The sequence below is a fragment of the Cyprinodon tularosa genome, unplaced genomic scaffold, assembly GCF_016077235.1.
Source record: "Cyprinodon tularosa strain WSP-4 unplaced genomic scaffold, ASM1607723v1 ctg218, whole genome shotgun sequence".
NCBI lineage: Eukaryota > Metazoa > Chordata > Actinopteri > Cyprinodontiformes > Cyprinodontidae > Cyprinodon > Cyprinodon tularosa.
The window spans coordinates 916,437-931,644 of NW_024038814.1; the positions used below are offsets into that span (position 1 = coordinate 916,437).

At 35.6% G+C, this 15,208-nt stretch overlaps 1 protein-coding gene across 1 annotated transcript; it reads right to left on the minus strand.

Annotated features, from left to right (window-relative positions):
• Positions 1-2,821: 2,821 nt before the first annotated feature.
• LOC119784071 (cytochrome P450 2G1-like) lies at positions 2,822-12,617 on the minus strand (the record flags this gene model as incomplete). The annotated part of the gene is made up of 6 exons (XM_038285931.1): positions 2,822-3,747; positions 3,834-3,975; positions 9,517-9,704; positions 9,786-9,927; positions 10,804-10,980; positions 12,421-12,617. Coding segments are annotated over 6 exons (1,028 nt in total), but the record flags the coding sequence as incomplete, so codon positions are not given.
• Between the last annotated feature and the right edge of the window lie 2,591 nt (positions 12,618-15,208).

The window sequence follows — 15,208 nt, forward strand, 5'->3', positions numbered from 1 at the left end:
ATTAAGACTTTTTTTCTCAGAATTTTGGATCTTAATGTAGATGGGCACCATGAAGGCAGAGATGTGGAGCACTCAGCTTCACTGACAAAGATGTGACTTGTTTGAGAGAGCCAGTGACACATTGGTGGAAAATGACAGAATTAGGCAACTTTTTACGTGCCCGAGGGGTCCCCTCATTAATGGAGGAGCAGAAGGTCATTAAAACAAGAGAGCTAGTCTCTAAAAGAGACATGGCTATGGCTTGATGCTAACATGTTTGTTGTTAAACATACTTTTGTTATATTACATTTGTGTTGTGTTTTCCAAATAGTGTAGAAAATGAATGGTGGGTTTATAATATTTACCTTTTATGAGCAGGACAGGAAGTGTAGCATTACCTCCAACTAGTTAAACTCATAATTATGAAGTTATTCAACAAATTCCTCAAGTAAAAAAGTGCAACTTTTATTTTTTATTTATTTTTATTTTTTTTTACCAGATTTGTTGATTAATTTCAGAATTATGTATTCCTTCCAAATTTCCAAATCTGTAGAATTGTTTAAACCAATATCTACATTATTTAACATTTAGTTTGTTTTAGCAGTACTTCCTGTTATATTTCTTTATACGTATATTTTACATTTTCTTGCACAGCAAGCTCAGCAGATTTGAAATTGTGTGCTTGTGTAAACACAAGTAGTCAATCTTTACTCTAAACATATATTCTGGTTATTTTTTAGTTAGACCTTCTTGTTTTTATATATCTGTATAGTACCCCCCCCCCGCCCCCCAAACACCAAAAGAAAAACTGTAAATTGATTAGAAATATTAATCATCTGTCAGATATCTGAGAAAAAAGTCAGAATTCTGAGATTAAAGTCAGAAATCTGAGAAAAAAGTCAGAAGAAAAAAGTCAGAATTCTGAGATTAAAGTCAGAATTCTGAGAAAAGTCAGAATTCTGACTTTTCCCCCCATGTTAAACTAAAAAAAAAAAAAATGTAAAAATCAGTTAACTTTTTTCAGTGGCCCTAATCCTCTTCCTACAAGTCTAAGATGCCTAAACCAAAAAGATTCAGTTTCTATATATGAAAGTGAACTGACAACAAGACGTTATAAATAAGCAATATTCATAGCAGCATTCCCGACAGACCATTTTACCTCATTAACAAGTTTCTGACTTTCTGTATCGCTGTTTCCCTCCCGTCTGAGTGCTCAAACACTCAACAGTTCACAGAGGGGAGGGGGAGTACAGTGACGTAACGCTATGTTGCGCCTTCAAAATAAAAGCACGATAGTTAAAAAATTGTCAAAATCTAATATTTTGCGGTACAATTTTTGGGGGGGACATATCCCCCCCGCTTCCTACGCCGCTGCCCAAATAGACAATCAGCCATGTTGATGGAAAAACAGCATTTTGTCCACTTGTCACAAGTTGAGCCAGTTCTATAGGTAAATATGAGGAGACCAAGTATTAATGAAATATATCTCATTTCCCTAGAGGACTGCACCAATCCTTATATGGGAAAGGATCTTAAATATTCCTCTATACTACTGTATAACTCTATAAATGGCTTCCTGTCAATCATCCTCAATATACGCTGATCAAGATCTCCTTTCCCATTTCTGTGCAATGTCACTGGCATCACCCGGGCTAAGAGATTAGAAGAGTGCATAAGGTGTAGAAATACAATGCCTGATCTTTTACTCTCTATATGAGCAGTAACTTTTTTAGATAACCAGAGGATTTATATTTGGTGTTAATATAAAAGCTATAGGAAAATATTCACCTGAATAATGCTTAAAAGCAATTAACGATAAATGATTAAATGATTAAAAAAATATATTAAAGAATAGATGTTAAAAGATTTCTTGAGGATTTAAAAAATATATTACAAATACCAAATTATCTTGGAACCCCCGTTAAAACGACTTAAAAAAAGTGTCCGTCTGGCTAAAAGAATGATCAAATGCATGAACACATAGATACAATTAGAGCGACCTTTGCAACAAATTTCCTGCCGACTTCTGAACAATGTCCAAAAAAAGGAAATGTCTACCCCTCTGCAAACTTCCTGTGCTTTGTGACAACTCACAACCCCTTATGTCTTTCTCTTCCACTATAAGTATTGTAAAATCCCACCATCTGATAAGAATTTGCAAACTTTGCTCTACTAAACTGAAAAAAAAAAAAACAAATATAGTCAGCGCTAAATAGTGAGACAGACAGAAATACAGCTTCACTTCTTTTTAAAGGAAGACCATTTTGTATATATGAAAGTCAGTCTTGACAGACTGAACATACATAGTTAAGGGGTATGATCTCAACTACTGGACATAGTTTAATGAAAATTACTTAAAAATTATGCAAACAAACTTAACATCAGGGTTCCAAGCCCTTTGCAGTCTTTTGTTCTCAATCGTTTCTAAAATAAATGATTAATCCTTTCAAAAACATAATCTAGAAAATATGGCTCTATTTTGGAAACTCCTCCAGAGCCTCTGGAAAAGATTTTACAATGAAAGCTTCCATCATAAAATACAGAACATCCTAGACAGCCCTGATCATCCTCTTGATCAGACATCTGTATGACAGAGCCTATTCAGTCAGAAGCTTCTAAAGAACCGCTGTAAGACAGGCTGCTACAGAAGATCCTTCATGTCTACAGCCATCAATGACTCGAGACCTTAAAGAAAACACCTATAAGATACAACATTCAATTTCCCTTTGGGAACAATAAATTATTTCTGAATTGAATTAGATTTTCCCTTAATGGAATGGTACAAGTATGGATTTATTCTAAAATATTAAAAAAGATCACAGTAATATTTCAATTAAATCAGACATAAAGAAAAAGCATAAAAACACACATTTAATACATCAGTCAAAACATTGTCCAACGTTAATGATCAGCTTTGAACATGTTCATCTTTAAAACTTGGCCTTTTTAGGTTTTTAGGTACTTAAAGCGAGTAGTGGAAGAAACTTTCACAAAAGATGTTTGAAAAGACATGATAGAAATATTAAAATGAGGACATGTTTATCTACTTACAGTGACTGCTGGGATAAAAGAGCTCTTAAAGTCATAGGGAAACGGCATTTCCAGTGGTTGCAATTCTGAATTCTCCCAAGAGATGCCAGACTTTACATGAGTGAATAAAGAGAATGTGATTGCTGAAACCATTGATATATGATTGGCCGAATTTAGGTGTACAAGCTGACGTATAACTAACTGGCCTGCATAAAATAACCAGAAAAAAAGGGTTTAAGGCTTTAAGACAGACATTTATATATACGTTTAAGCCAGAAGGATTTGAAATTTAAATATGGCTTCCCTACGACTTTAAGTGTATTCGTTCTATATAAATCTCCTACATGGAAGGAGGGGCTTAAACTATGTGTGTAGGGGAATGGTGGAGTCCAAGACTTTTTGGCTTTCTCTACTAGTCTATTATAGTATTCAATTATATTCCAATGATTTTTTTTTTTTCTGATAATGCTTTGCGAACAATTACGGTTTTATAGATACATCAAATAAAAAAGGAAGAGAGGATCTTTGTTTGGTTGCATCATTTAGCTTTTGTTTTTCATCGAGGTGTTGCAATTATATCATAAGAACGAGGCACATTGGCAAAGGTGCTGTATTCTGGAATGAGGTCAATACTGTTGGGACCTCCAGAACAGGAAAAGCTGAAGTCCTGCAGGAGCGTCACCAAGAAGATAAAGAGCTCCATACGAGCCAGAGATTCTCCGACACAGGATCTTTTACCTGTGAACAGACACACATATAAGGATAAAGTAGCTTTTAAGTGCATGCTATCTGATTGTTTATAAACTGTGAGGGGACATCTTTACCTGCAGAAAATGGAAAGAATGCTGGGTTTTTCTTAAAGTTGCCATTTTGGTCTAGAAAATGCTGAGGATTGAAGGCGAAGGGAGTCGCCCATTGCTTCTCATCTTTAAGGACTGAGTGCAGCAAGGGTACAATGATAGTCCCCTACAAAGACACAACTTTTTATTAACAACAGAACAAGCTGTATTCATAAAGAGTAAGGTGCTTAAACCTTAAAGGTGCATAGTCACATTATATAAATATGCCAGCAGCTCATTCTAGTAGCATAAAATAGTTTTCTGAAAGTTAACTATTATTTGTTGTTTTTGTGTTTTACCATTAATTTATTCCATTTATGTTGGTATATAAAGCCTTTGTTGTACATTTTCTATACTAGTACTATGCATGATCTTTTGGGGTAAACAATGAATTAATGGGTTGAGCCAGTTAGTACCTCCAGGTGGAGTTGTGAAATTGATTAAGAATGGTACAAGATCCAATGTGGAAAAAATACTTGGTCAAAGAGGCCTGATAGCGCCTGGAATACACTCTGGATGTTGGTGTGCAGTGAGGTGGAGCTAAAGCTGCTGAGGATATCAGATACACTGCAGAGTCGATGGATGAGCGAGTTCACATCCCTATTAATATTGATATTATCTAATTAATGGCTGATTAAATATATTTAATTAATTGGTTGTTCTTCGACATGGGAGGTTCTAGACAGGGACTAACAGGGGTCAGTCCTCCTGTAGAACTGGTCCTGGCCCCTGGTATGGGCCCTATACTAAAAACATATACTACAACATTTGAAAAAAATATTAACTAAATTCTTCTTAAAATGATTAATTTTAAAATATTTGCCAATGGTATAAGATGTTTGAGGTTTAAAATAAAGAAAATAAAATTCTGCATTAACTTATTTCAAGTGCATACTATTTATGTTGTATTTAAGGGCAAAAATATTCATTCCTTCAGCAGATCATTATAATTAGTTCCTCAAATTAAAGCTACAGTGTGTAACTTTTAGCGACATCTAGCGGTCAGACTGCAGACTGCAGCATCATGAACATCTCCCCCCCACCGCTTCTCCCCCCCAACAGTACGGCGAGCGTTACGGGACAAAATGTCTTCCACGACGTCTGCATCCCCTACCTTCTCAAGTGATGAGGTTTGTTTACATAGATAATTTTACAGATAGTATTTCATTAGTCTGTGTTAGGGTTGTCAAAAGTATCGATACTCAAAAAAGTATTGATACTGAAACGTTGTATCCGGATACAATACTCATTTTCAAAAGTATCGACACAGCCATCTAAAGTGCAGAGTAGTGGAAAATGCACTTTCTGAACACTGTGTGATTGAATAATTCTGTGCATTTTTCAGTTTCACACTTTTTTCTGTAACAGGTGCAGCTGCTAAGAATTATTTTTGTTTAATTGGTTTGGCTAGTGTCATTGTTATGTCTGCAAAACATAGCCAAGGAAGGAACACTTAATTTTAATTTTGTAAGTTTTTTATCAAGCTTGCTTAATATTGTGCACAGCATACAACCTCAAAATATTATTCTTATTGTTTTTTTATTTATTTCTTGTATTTGTTTAGTAATGAAAATATTTCTGTTGAATTTTAGAGTCTTTGGTTTTTCCTGTGGTATCGAAAAGGGTATCGAGTATCGAATATTTTACTTAGTATCGGTATCGAGTTGAAAAGTTTACTATCGTGACAACCCTAGTCTGTGTAGGGTATAGATTTCATGTGGACTTAAGACATTAAATATACCCGTTATTTTTTCTACATCGTTGTGACATTTTGGCGATCTCGCAATAGCTAGTTTGTTGGCTCTGCCCTGCCGTAGCGCAAAGATGTCTGCCTCCATGGCTGCGAGACCTGCTCCTATGTAATTATAAATAACAAATTCTAAAGCAACGCAAATATTAAGGTTAAGAGGCTGAGCTCGTAGATGATGATAAATAATATAGTTATGTATAATATATTACATTTCTGACTGTATATCCCTGTAATTATTACACACTGTAGCTTTAAAGCTACAGTGTGTAATAATTTTTAGCGACATCTAGCGGTCAGAGTGCAGACTGCAGACTGCAGCAACATGAACATCTCCCCCCCACCGCTTCTCCCCCCCAACAGTACGGCGAGCGTTACGGGACAAAATGTCTTCCACGACGTCCGCATCACCTACCTTCTCAAGTGATGAGGTTTGTTTAGATAGATAATTTTACAGATAGTATTTCATTAGTCTGTGTGTTCAGTACCGTCTCAGTTCATCTCTCTCAACTTGCCGTAGTTACTTTCGACCGTAATGGGCGATCTCGCAATAGCTAGTTTGTTGGATCTGCGCTGCCGTAGCGCAAAGATGTCTGCCTCCATGGCTGCGAGACCCGTTCCTATGGAATTATAAATAACGAATTCTAAGGCAACGCAAATATTAAGGTTAAGAGGCTGAGCTCGTAGATGATGATAAATAACATAGTTATGTATAATATATTACATTCCTGCTTGTATATCCCTGTAATTATTACACACTGTAGCTTTAAGGGAAAATACACTCATTTTAAGAGTTTTTTTTTTTTACTTTTTCAAATCAGTTTTTGTAGTGTAATAATAAATTTAAAATGATATATCCTGAAAGAAGAGACCACAACTGATTCTTCCCTTGGACTATTTTTAATATTTTGCCTTTATGATTTAGTGGAACATTTAGACATTTAGAAACATTTAGAAATTGCAGTCAGCTTTAAGCTTTGGTTGTAACAAGATAGGATCACAGTTTTTTTATCTGTTAGACCTTGCTGGATAAATGCCCCATTAGGGTCAGTGTAGATGACATGTGTTAAAGTCATGAAACTGAAAGGCTCTGGATTCAGGATACACCTGACATCTGAATTAGAAGCTCGGCTCTATATAAGAGAAATCTTCCTTATTTGATTACTTTAATTAATATTAATATTAGTGTGGTATATATGACTTATGATGTTAATTCAACCACAAGGTTTCTAAAACATGTTTTAAGTAATAAGCCTTTTTCAGACTTCTATATGTGGAAGAGCTGTGTGCGAGGCATACTTTAATTTTGAAGCACCTTCCTGTTTCCTTTAAAACTAATATGATTTCTGGGTTAAACACTGCACAATAAAATAACCCAACTAACTGTAGTACCTGCTGCTAACTGGACTACTCTAACTCTAAGGCCAAATCTGTAAAATTTCAGTTAGCAAGATACTGATGGAAGTTAGCCATTGCTGCTTCCATCAGGAAGGCTCTATGCAGTCACTCAATAGAGCACTGCAAAAAATTTAAATCTAGATACGTCATTTTACCTTAAAATAAGTACATTTTCCATTGAATTAAGAGGGAAATTGGGACACTTTGCCAATGGAACGAGACAATTTACATTTGAAATAAGAAAAAAACAATTACTTTGTCTTATTTCAAGTACATATGATCTATTTATCTTATTTGTAGAGTAAAAATACTCATGACATTGGCAAATCATCTTATTTACCTGCTGAAATTAAGGATAAATAAACCTAATTTAAGAGATATTTACTTATTTCTGAATAGTTTTTGCAGTGAGAGAAACTACAGTGGCAATTGTGTTCCAAGGCTGACCCTTTTTACTTTTTTCAGTTGCACGTGGTGGAAAAATAAGGGACAGAAAAAGGAGAGGCAGAAATATAATGGCTTAAGAGAAATATGTCAGCTGAAAAAATACTTGTATCAAAAAATATAGGATTTACTAAAATTAAAATCAAAATAAAACAATTGGAATATAATATAAAGGTTGGAAAAAATGTTTTAAATATATTTGGGTGGACAAAAATAAGAAAGGAAAAAAAAATACATTAGGGGAAAAAAATAAATACATTTTCTAGAAATTGAAAAATAAAGAATTCCAGTAAAATAACTTTCTAAATATATAAACCTTTAAGAAGATAAATAAAATATTTACAAGAATAAAATTGTACATCTATAGTTACAACACATCTATAGTTTTTAGCAGTTTGTTGCATTTAATGGCTCACTAATTTAGGTTTAGTTTAGTTTTTAAGCCATTATACCAACAGCAAATTATACTTATAAGTTATTTTATATGTATTTGTTATTATGGCAGGATTGGTCCTCCATACAAGAGACTATCCAAACACCATTGGGACAGATGATTGTTCTAAGTAACCTAATTTTATCATAAGAAAACATTTTTCCTATTTTTGTGTAGGGATGCTCGATATTGCCTTTTTTGCCGATATTCGATATGCCGATATTCCAAATGCTGAATTTTCGATTCCGATATAAGCCGATGCCAATATAAACTAATTTCACATCATGCCAGTCACAAAATTTAAGCATAACCTACATTTACTGTGATGCCCCACTACACACTGTATATTCTACCAATAATTACCATATGGAGGATAAAAACAGCATTTCAATTTCAGGAAAATGCAAAATTTGACATTTATTTTCAACACTGTCTTAAACAACATTTTGGAATATGCTCTTCCTAAGATTAACCTGACATTGAATATTCAAACAAGAAATACATTTCTTCACAAATAGGAAAAAAGTGTACCTCACCAGTACACCTGTATTGCACAGAATTAAATGTAAACATAAATGATGTCCAGTTGAAGGACTGTTGAAGGACGAACTCTTGGTTCCCCCACGCATGACAAGGACCTTACATTTGTTGCAAATCGCAAACTTCAAGTCATTTAAAACTTTTAAAAAAGTTCCACACCGCAGACATTTTTCGTTAATGACGTCATCAGGGAGCGTCACGTGTTGGCAAGAGCGCTCGCTTCAACATATTTCGCAAAATCTAGGCATTATATTATCGGCTTTTAATTATCGGAGGAAAACCAGATAAGGATATGGACAGATATCACATAATTATGCTAATATCGGCCAATAATATCGGCCGGTCGATATTATCGGATATCTCTAATCAAAACTTTGGCAGATTTCATAACTAATCAGTGTAACGTCATCTCTATGATGTGGAGAAACACTAGCTAATGGCAGTTCTTTAAATTGTACTGAAACCCTGATACTAATGTCATATGCCTCAACAAAATGTCTCACAAAATTCCTTAACGAAAATTTAAAAAGAAAAAAGATTGATCCAAAAAGAGCTTAGAAATAGTTGATCATCTGGGAGAAAGTAGCCTCATCAGAAGAGATCAACACTGAGTTGTATGGATGTCACTGATGCTTGAAGGATGAATTACAACCCATGTGAACCAAAAAAATACTTCATAGCAGATAATTGTGTGCGTCTGTTATTTAGAATGGAACTGGCAGCTTTTAGTTTAGTAAAAAAAAAAAAAAAAAGGAAAAGTTAATTAGAAAAGTAAATGGAGATATCAAGGCTGAGGCTGAAAGAAGGGCGGATTTTTAGTAAATAAATTATTCCAATCAACCAGCCATGTCTTGGAACAAAATATAGCTGCTATAACAGCTTAGAGATAATATGTCTTTAATTGGTGATATATAAACTGATTTGATTTTTATATGTCTACTGCGCATGTTTTGACTCTTCTATGAAGAGATGCTACCAAATGACATTTAATTGTAACCTGTCCAATGACCATAAAGCAGCTTTTTATTGTTCTTTCTCTTCTCTCTATCAAATTTGAGAGAAAAAAGATACATTTTTCTTGGTTTATCTTTTGGATTTTTGAATACCTTAGGGATCACGTAATCCTTAAAAGAGACGTCCTTAAGAGCGTAGTGAGGGATGCTGAAGGGGACGAGGTCCAGAAAACGCTGAGCCTCATGAATGACGGCATCAGTGAACGGGAGAGATTGCCTGTCCTCCATGCTGGGACACTGATCTCTGCCAATCACAGTGTTAATCTCCTCTTGCATTTTTTCTGGAAACAATGAAGCAAAATTGATGTCTGCTAAACTTTAAAGCTATCAAAGGCAGCTCAAATAACAAACTGTCTACACACCCTGTATGTCCTTGTGTTTTATCAACACACTAAGAGCATATCTGATGGTGGAGCTGGTGGTCTCTGTTCCTGCTGCAAACAAATTCAGCACCGTAGATACCAGGTTTTCATAGTGGAACTCAGTAGATGGATTATCATTCTCCTGAATAAGAAAAATGGAGATTTCAAAGAATAAATGTATTTTAACATGGATTATTTGTTTTTGATTTGGGGATTTGTTGTATGTGAGGTGTAGTCATAGAACAAAAACATAAAAATGAAATAAGTCTGTAATTAAATCACGTAAAACCCTGGGAAAGAACAAAAATTAAAGCCTTCCAATTATTATTCAGCCACAAAATTAAAAAACGAATTGTTAGCGATCATATTAGGAAAATTTGAATGAACTGTATCTAAATTCGTACCACCTTTTCTATTTCCTATTTGTTTTTACCAGTTTTAAACATCTTGTATATCTTATATGTTTTCTCTGTTAATAAAGAATGGCATGTTTATCACAGTAAATAAAAATATCAGGTCGCAGCTGAAGATTTGCTTAATTCTCCTTTGAGAATCTTTCCATAAATATTTTAAACTGAAATCTGCTGGTGATATTCTCAGTCATCCAGGTCATAGTAATTCCAAAAAAAGAAAATTAAAAACAATCCACTGGACTTTTTTTCCAAGTTTGAAAATATTTCGCTTCCCATCCAGGAAGCTTTTTCAATTCAAAATGTCAGAAATGGTGTTGAGTTCGAGGTTTGAGTTTAAATTTATATTGTATAAAACCTCGAAGTCAACGCTTTTCCTGACATCCTGGATCGGAAGCAATATATCTTAAAACTTGGAAACAACGTCCAGTGGATTATTTTTATTTTCTTTTTTTGGAATAAAACTGAAATTGCAAGCTCTGCTGATTGTAAAAAAATAATTGTTCAGATTTCACTTTTCATACTAACTACTCTTTTGATGTGATGAAGTAAAAGCAAAAAGATTCTACTCATATTCAGTTAAAGCAGAAAACAATCGATGCACCAACCTGATGAGCTCTGATAAGGAAGCAGTCAATAAAGTCTCTCGGTGAGCTGGGATGCAGCGTCTCTTTGTGCTCCCGGATTTTGATCTGGATGAAATCTCTGATCTGATCAATCCCAGCGAAGACAGTCTGATGCGGGCCAGGAAGTTTGTGCATGACCGAAGGGAAGATGTTGTACAGCTGTGGACGAAAAGCAACATAGTTGTTTCCCAGAACATAATATGGAGAAATGGTAGTTTTGAAACCAAGAACTTGTTGAAAAGGCAATGTTTTGAAGAAAATAATGACTCTTAGTTAAATAAGTAGTCATTTTAATGCATAGATCTGCATATCTTAGACTTCTTAAAACGTTTTCTTATTTTTATTCCCAGAATCCACCTTTTATCTTCCTAGCATCATTTATGGACAATCTGATTAAACTAAAATTAAGCTCAATTGTTCAGTAGAATGTAACAATGATTCTTATTTTTAAGATAAAATCCCAGTTTGCAGAGATCTTAAAAAGGGCCTAGAGACTTTTTATTGTGTTAGGAACCCTGGATTACACTTTATCCTGCCCCACCTCAACCAGCCAGGAAGTGTTTACAACATTCCATAATATGCTCTAGCTTTTTCTTAGAGTTGGTAGTTCTGCTATCAAAATTAAAAAAAAAAAAGAATATGAATGTTTCTGGAAGAACTGAAATATAAAGCCTCTTTCCCAATGAAAACTGCAGGTAAACCCAGGTTTTTTTGCACATGGGTCGAACCGCTAAAAATCTGCTTTTGGCTCCCTTCCCATTGCCAAAAAAAGCTGGGTCTAATCCTTTGCTTGCAAGCTTCATGCCCTCTTTCCCCCCACAGCATGTCTGGTGAAACTATCCCGCTGGGTTAAAGTTGATGATATTACCAGTGTGACAAAACTCAGGAAAGTAAACAATATAGAGCAACATGGAAGGAAGACGGGGAAAAGGGTGTAGTAATTTCTATTTACTACACCCTTTGCCCCATCCAAATCCCTCTCACCAGCGCTACACCATGTTCATTGAATGTAAACAGAGTTTTTTTGGCTTGTTAGATTAGATATGACTGGCGTTATGTACTCAATAGTATCGCATAAATTAGCAGGTCACCCCGGCTCTGGTGTTCCCACAGTATACCGATCAAAGCTGAGGAGATTTTAACGCAGGTAACTTCCCGGGTCCTTTAACCTGGGTAGACACGCATCAATGAGCATTTCCCACTGCCACTAAAGGCAGATTGTCTCTGGGTTTACCGGGATTTCCAGCCAGTGGGAAAGTGGTATTACTCCTGGTTTTAGTTAATTCCTTGGCGCTGCAGAAAAGAGAAGTGTTCCTGGTCAGTTAGATCTGATGACTGGGATTGGGAAATCCTGATGAAAATGTACTGGCCATTGAAATGCAATTAAAAAGGGGTTTAACAAATTGAAAGGCAAACTTGTGATAACAAGTTTAACTTTGTAATACTTAGATTTTTCTGATCTACATCTTTGTTGTTCAATTGGACTGTAGAATACTTTACTTATAAAATGATATGTCAAGACTTTTGAAAGAGGTGTGCATAATTTTGAGAACTAAAAGAACAGGTTACAAAAAACTTCAAGGAATACCTCAGACTTACCATACCCAAAGGGCTGCTGTTAAACCTGATTAACTTAGATATAGAACTGAGAAGGTTCTGAAACTGCTGGTCTTCATAACTGAAGCGCTGGCCAAACACCAGGCAGCAGATTACGTTTGATACTGTGCGGCTCAGAAGGATCGTGGGGTCAAAAGGTTCACCTGGAGGTAAAAACAGAAAGAAACCCAACAGACTTTCTTTAATTTCAAGTAAGCCAATAAGTAAGATGTGATAAATTTTGGATTGTTCAAGAAGTTAAAACCAGTTTAAAAGAAGTGAATGTCAAACTGTTTCTCAACTGAAAACTCAGTTTGTTGAAAAAAAGAGAAAAACCTTTTAACAGCAACAGGTGATTAAAAATCCTGAAACAGTCAGGATTGGAATAAATCTTTGTACTTTTTGTGTCTATGCTCTGTCTTCTTAAAATCACCAATGGGTCATGGCAAAAGGTTGTTTAAACTAAGACGGGTTCTGCTGAAAGTTTCTTCTTAGATTTCCTTTTCCCCTCTTTACATCATTGCTCAGTATCAGGGAATGCTGTAAGTCAAAGTATCAATGCTAGATGTTTTTTTTATAAGCAAAGTACTTCTCTATATATTTACCATAACTAGACTGTTACGTTGAAAATTGTAGGTTTATGATAGAAAAGAGACTGAGTCCACAACAGAATAGGGTTCTTTTGCTCCTCCAAGAGGAGAGAGTCACGTTCAGCTACATCTGCTCTCTCTCTCTCTCTTCAGCAGAAGCCTTTTATTATCAGATCATAACACATGGGTTGGGTTACAGAACAGTGTTCTTCAGACAAGGCAATTGATTGGGTCATAGGACAAAATGCTCCTCTTGATTGAATCTCAGCAGGATGCAACCGTGTGACTTTGCCTCATGACCTAATGATTGAATCACAGGATAGCAGGATGCAGGTCACAAAAGTCTACGACCCTCTTGATTGATTCAGAGCACACAAATGTAGCATAATGTTATAATTATAACTCTAACATAGACCATAACTATGACCGGAGGTGCATGATTAGACAAGGAAGTACTATAGTAAAGCGATTCAGCCATACCTAGAGGAGGTGCAAAAATGGTGGGGTAACATAATTAATTACGCAGATAAAAAAAATATATAATGCTGCCTAATTGCTTCTCCATTACTAAACTGGTACATTATATTGTTTAGGTGTGAAACACCATATTGGACCATGCAAAACACAGATTTGCCTTCATAAAGCCTCAGAAGGGCAACATTTGTGAACAAAAATTAAACCTTTACATTAAATAGGGGAGTGGTGGCCTGGTGATTAGGGCATAAAGTTTGGAATCCTGAGGTTCTGAGTCCAAGCCCCACTCCCACAGACTGCCACTCTGGGTCTCTGAGCAAGACCCTCAACCCCACACTGCTCCCCGGGCGCCCCACGATGGCAGCCCACTGGGGGATGGGTTAAATGCAGAGGTAACATGTCTCCAAAGTGAGATCAATAATCTTCAATTATTATTATTAAATTATGCATTGTTTTTATAATGTTGTTTTTTTTGTTGGCATTTATATAAATATACTGGAGTGATAGCTTATAAGAGTATAAGTTTGATTGGTTTTTGGTATACGTCTAGTTTTAATTTATAGCCCCCCCTGGAGAAAACTCAAACAGCTGCAACTGGATCATATCTCTCCTATCCTGGCTTCTCTTCATTGGCTTCCTTTTAAATCCAGAAAAGAATTTAAAGTCCTCCTTCTCACATATAAAGCCTTAAATGGCCAAGCTTCATCTTACATCAGAGATCTGATTGTTCCTTATGTTCCTAACAGAGCACTTCACTCTTAATCTGCAGTTTAAGTAGTGGATCCTAGAATTTCTAAAAGAAGAATGGAAGGGAGAATCTTTCAGTTATCAGGCTCCTCTCCTGTGGAACCGTCTACCAGTTTTAGTCCATGAGGCAGACACCCTGTCTATGTGTCAGGGTAGGCTTAAAATGTTCCTTTTTGATAAAACAGCTTCGCATGTGGAAGCTCCTTTTGTATGCTTTTTTTCTATGTTTGCTTCTGTCTCCTTGAACCCCAGTCAGCCTCGGAAGATGGCTGCTCACACTGAGTCTGGTTCTGCTGGAGGTTTCCTTCTGTTAAAAGGGAGTTTTTCCTCTCTACTGTCACTACAAGCATGCTTAGTGTGAGGGATTGCCTTCAAGTCAATGGGTTTATGCAATCAGCTGGTTTTCCTTAGATAGAACACTTTGAACCAATCTGACTGTATGATCTGGTAAAATTGTCTCTGTAAAGTGCCTGAGGTGACATGTTTTGTGAATTGGTGCTATCTAGCTAAACTGAATATAATATAATTGAAGTGAATAAGAGGCATAGTTAGCAATCTGACATCCCAGAAGTATTTTTTCGTTTACTTTGGTATTCCAGCCTGGAAAAAATGTTCTGTTTTGGAACAGTCTTCTTCTTCTGTTGTTTAAAAATTGTTGTTCTGTTTCGGAACACTCTTCTTCTTCTGTTGTTTCAAAACTGTTGTTTTGTTTCGGAACAGTCTTCTTCTTGTGTTGTTTCAAAAAGGTTGTTCTGTTTTGGAACAGTCTTCTTCTTCTGTTGTTTAAAAATTGTTGTTCTGTTTCGGAACACTCTTCTTCTGTTGTTTCAAAACTGTTGTTTTGTTTCGGAACAGTCTTCTTCTTGTGTTGTTTCAAAAAGGTTATTCTGTTTTGGAACAGTCTTCTTGTTCTGTTGTTTAAAAATTGTTGTTCCGTTTCGTAACACTCTTCTTCTTCTGTTGTTTCAAAACTGTTGTTT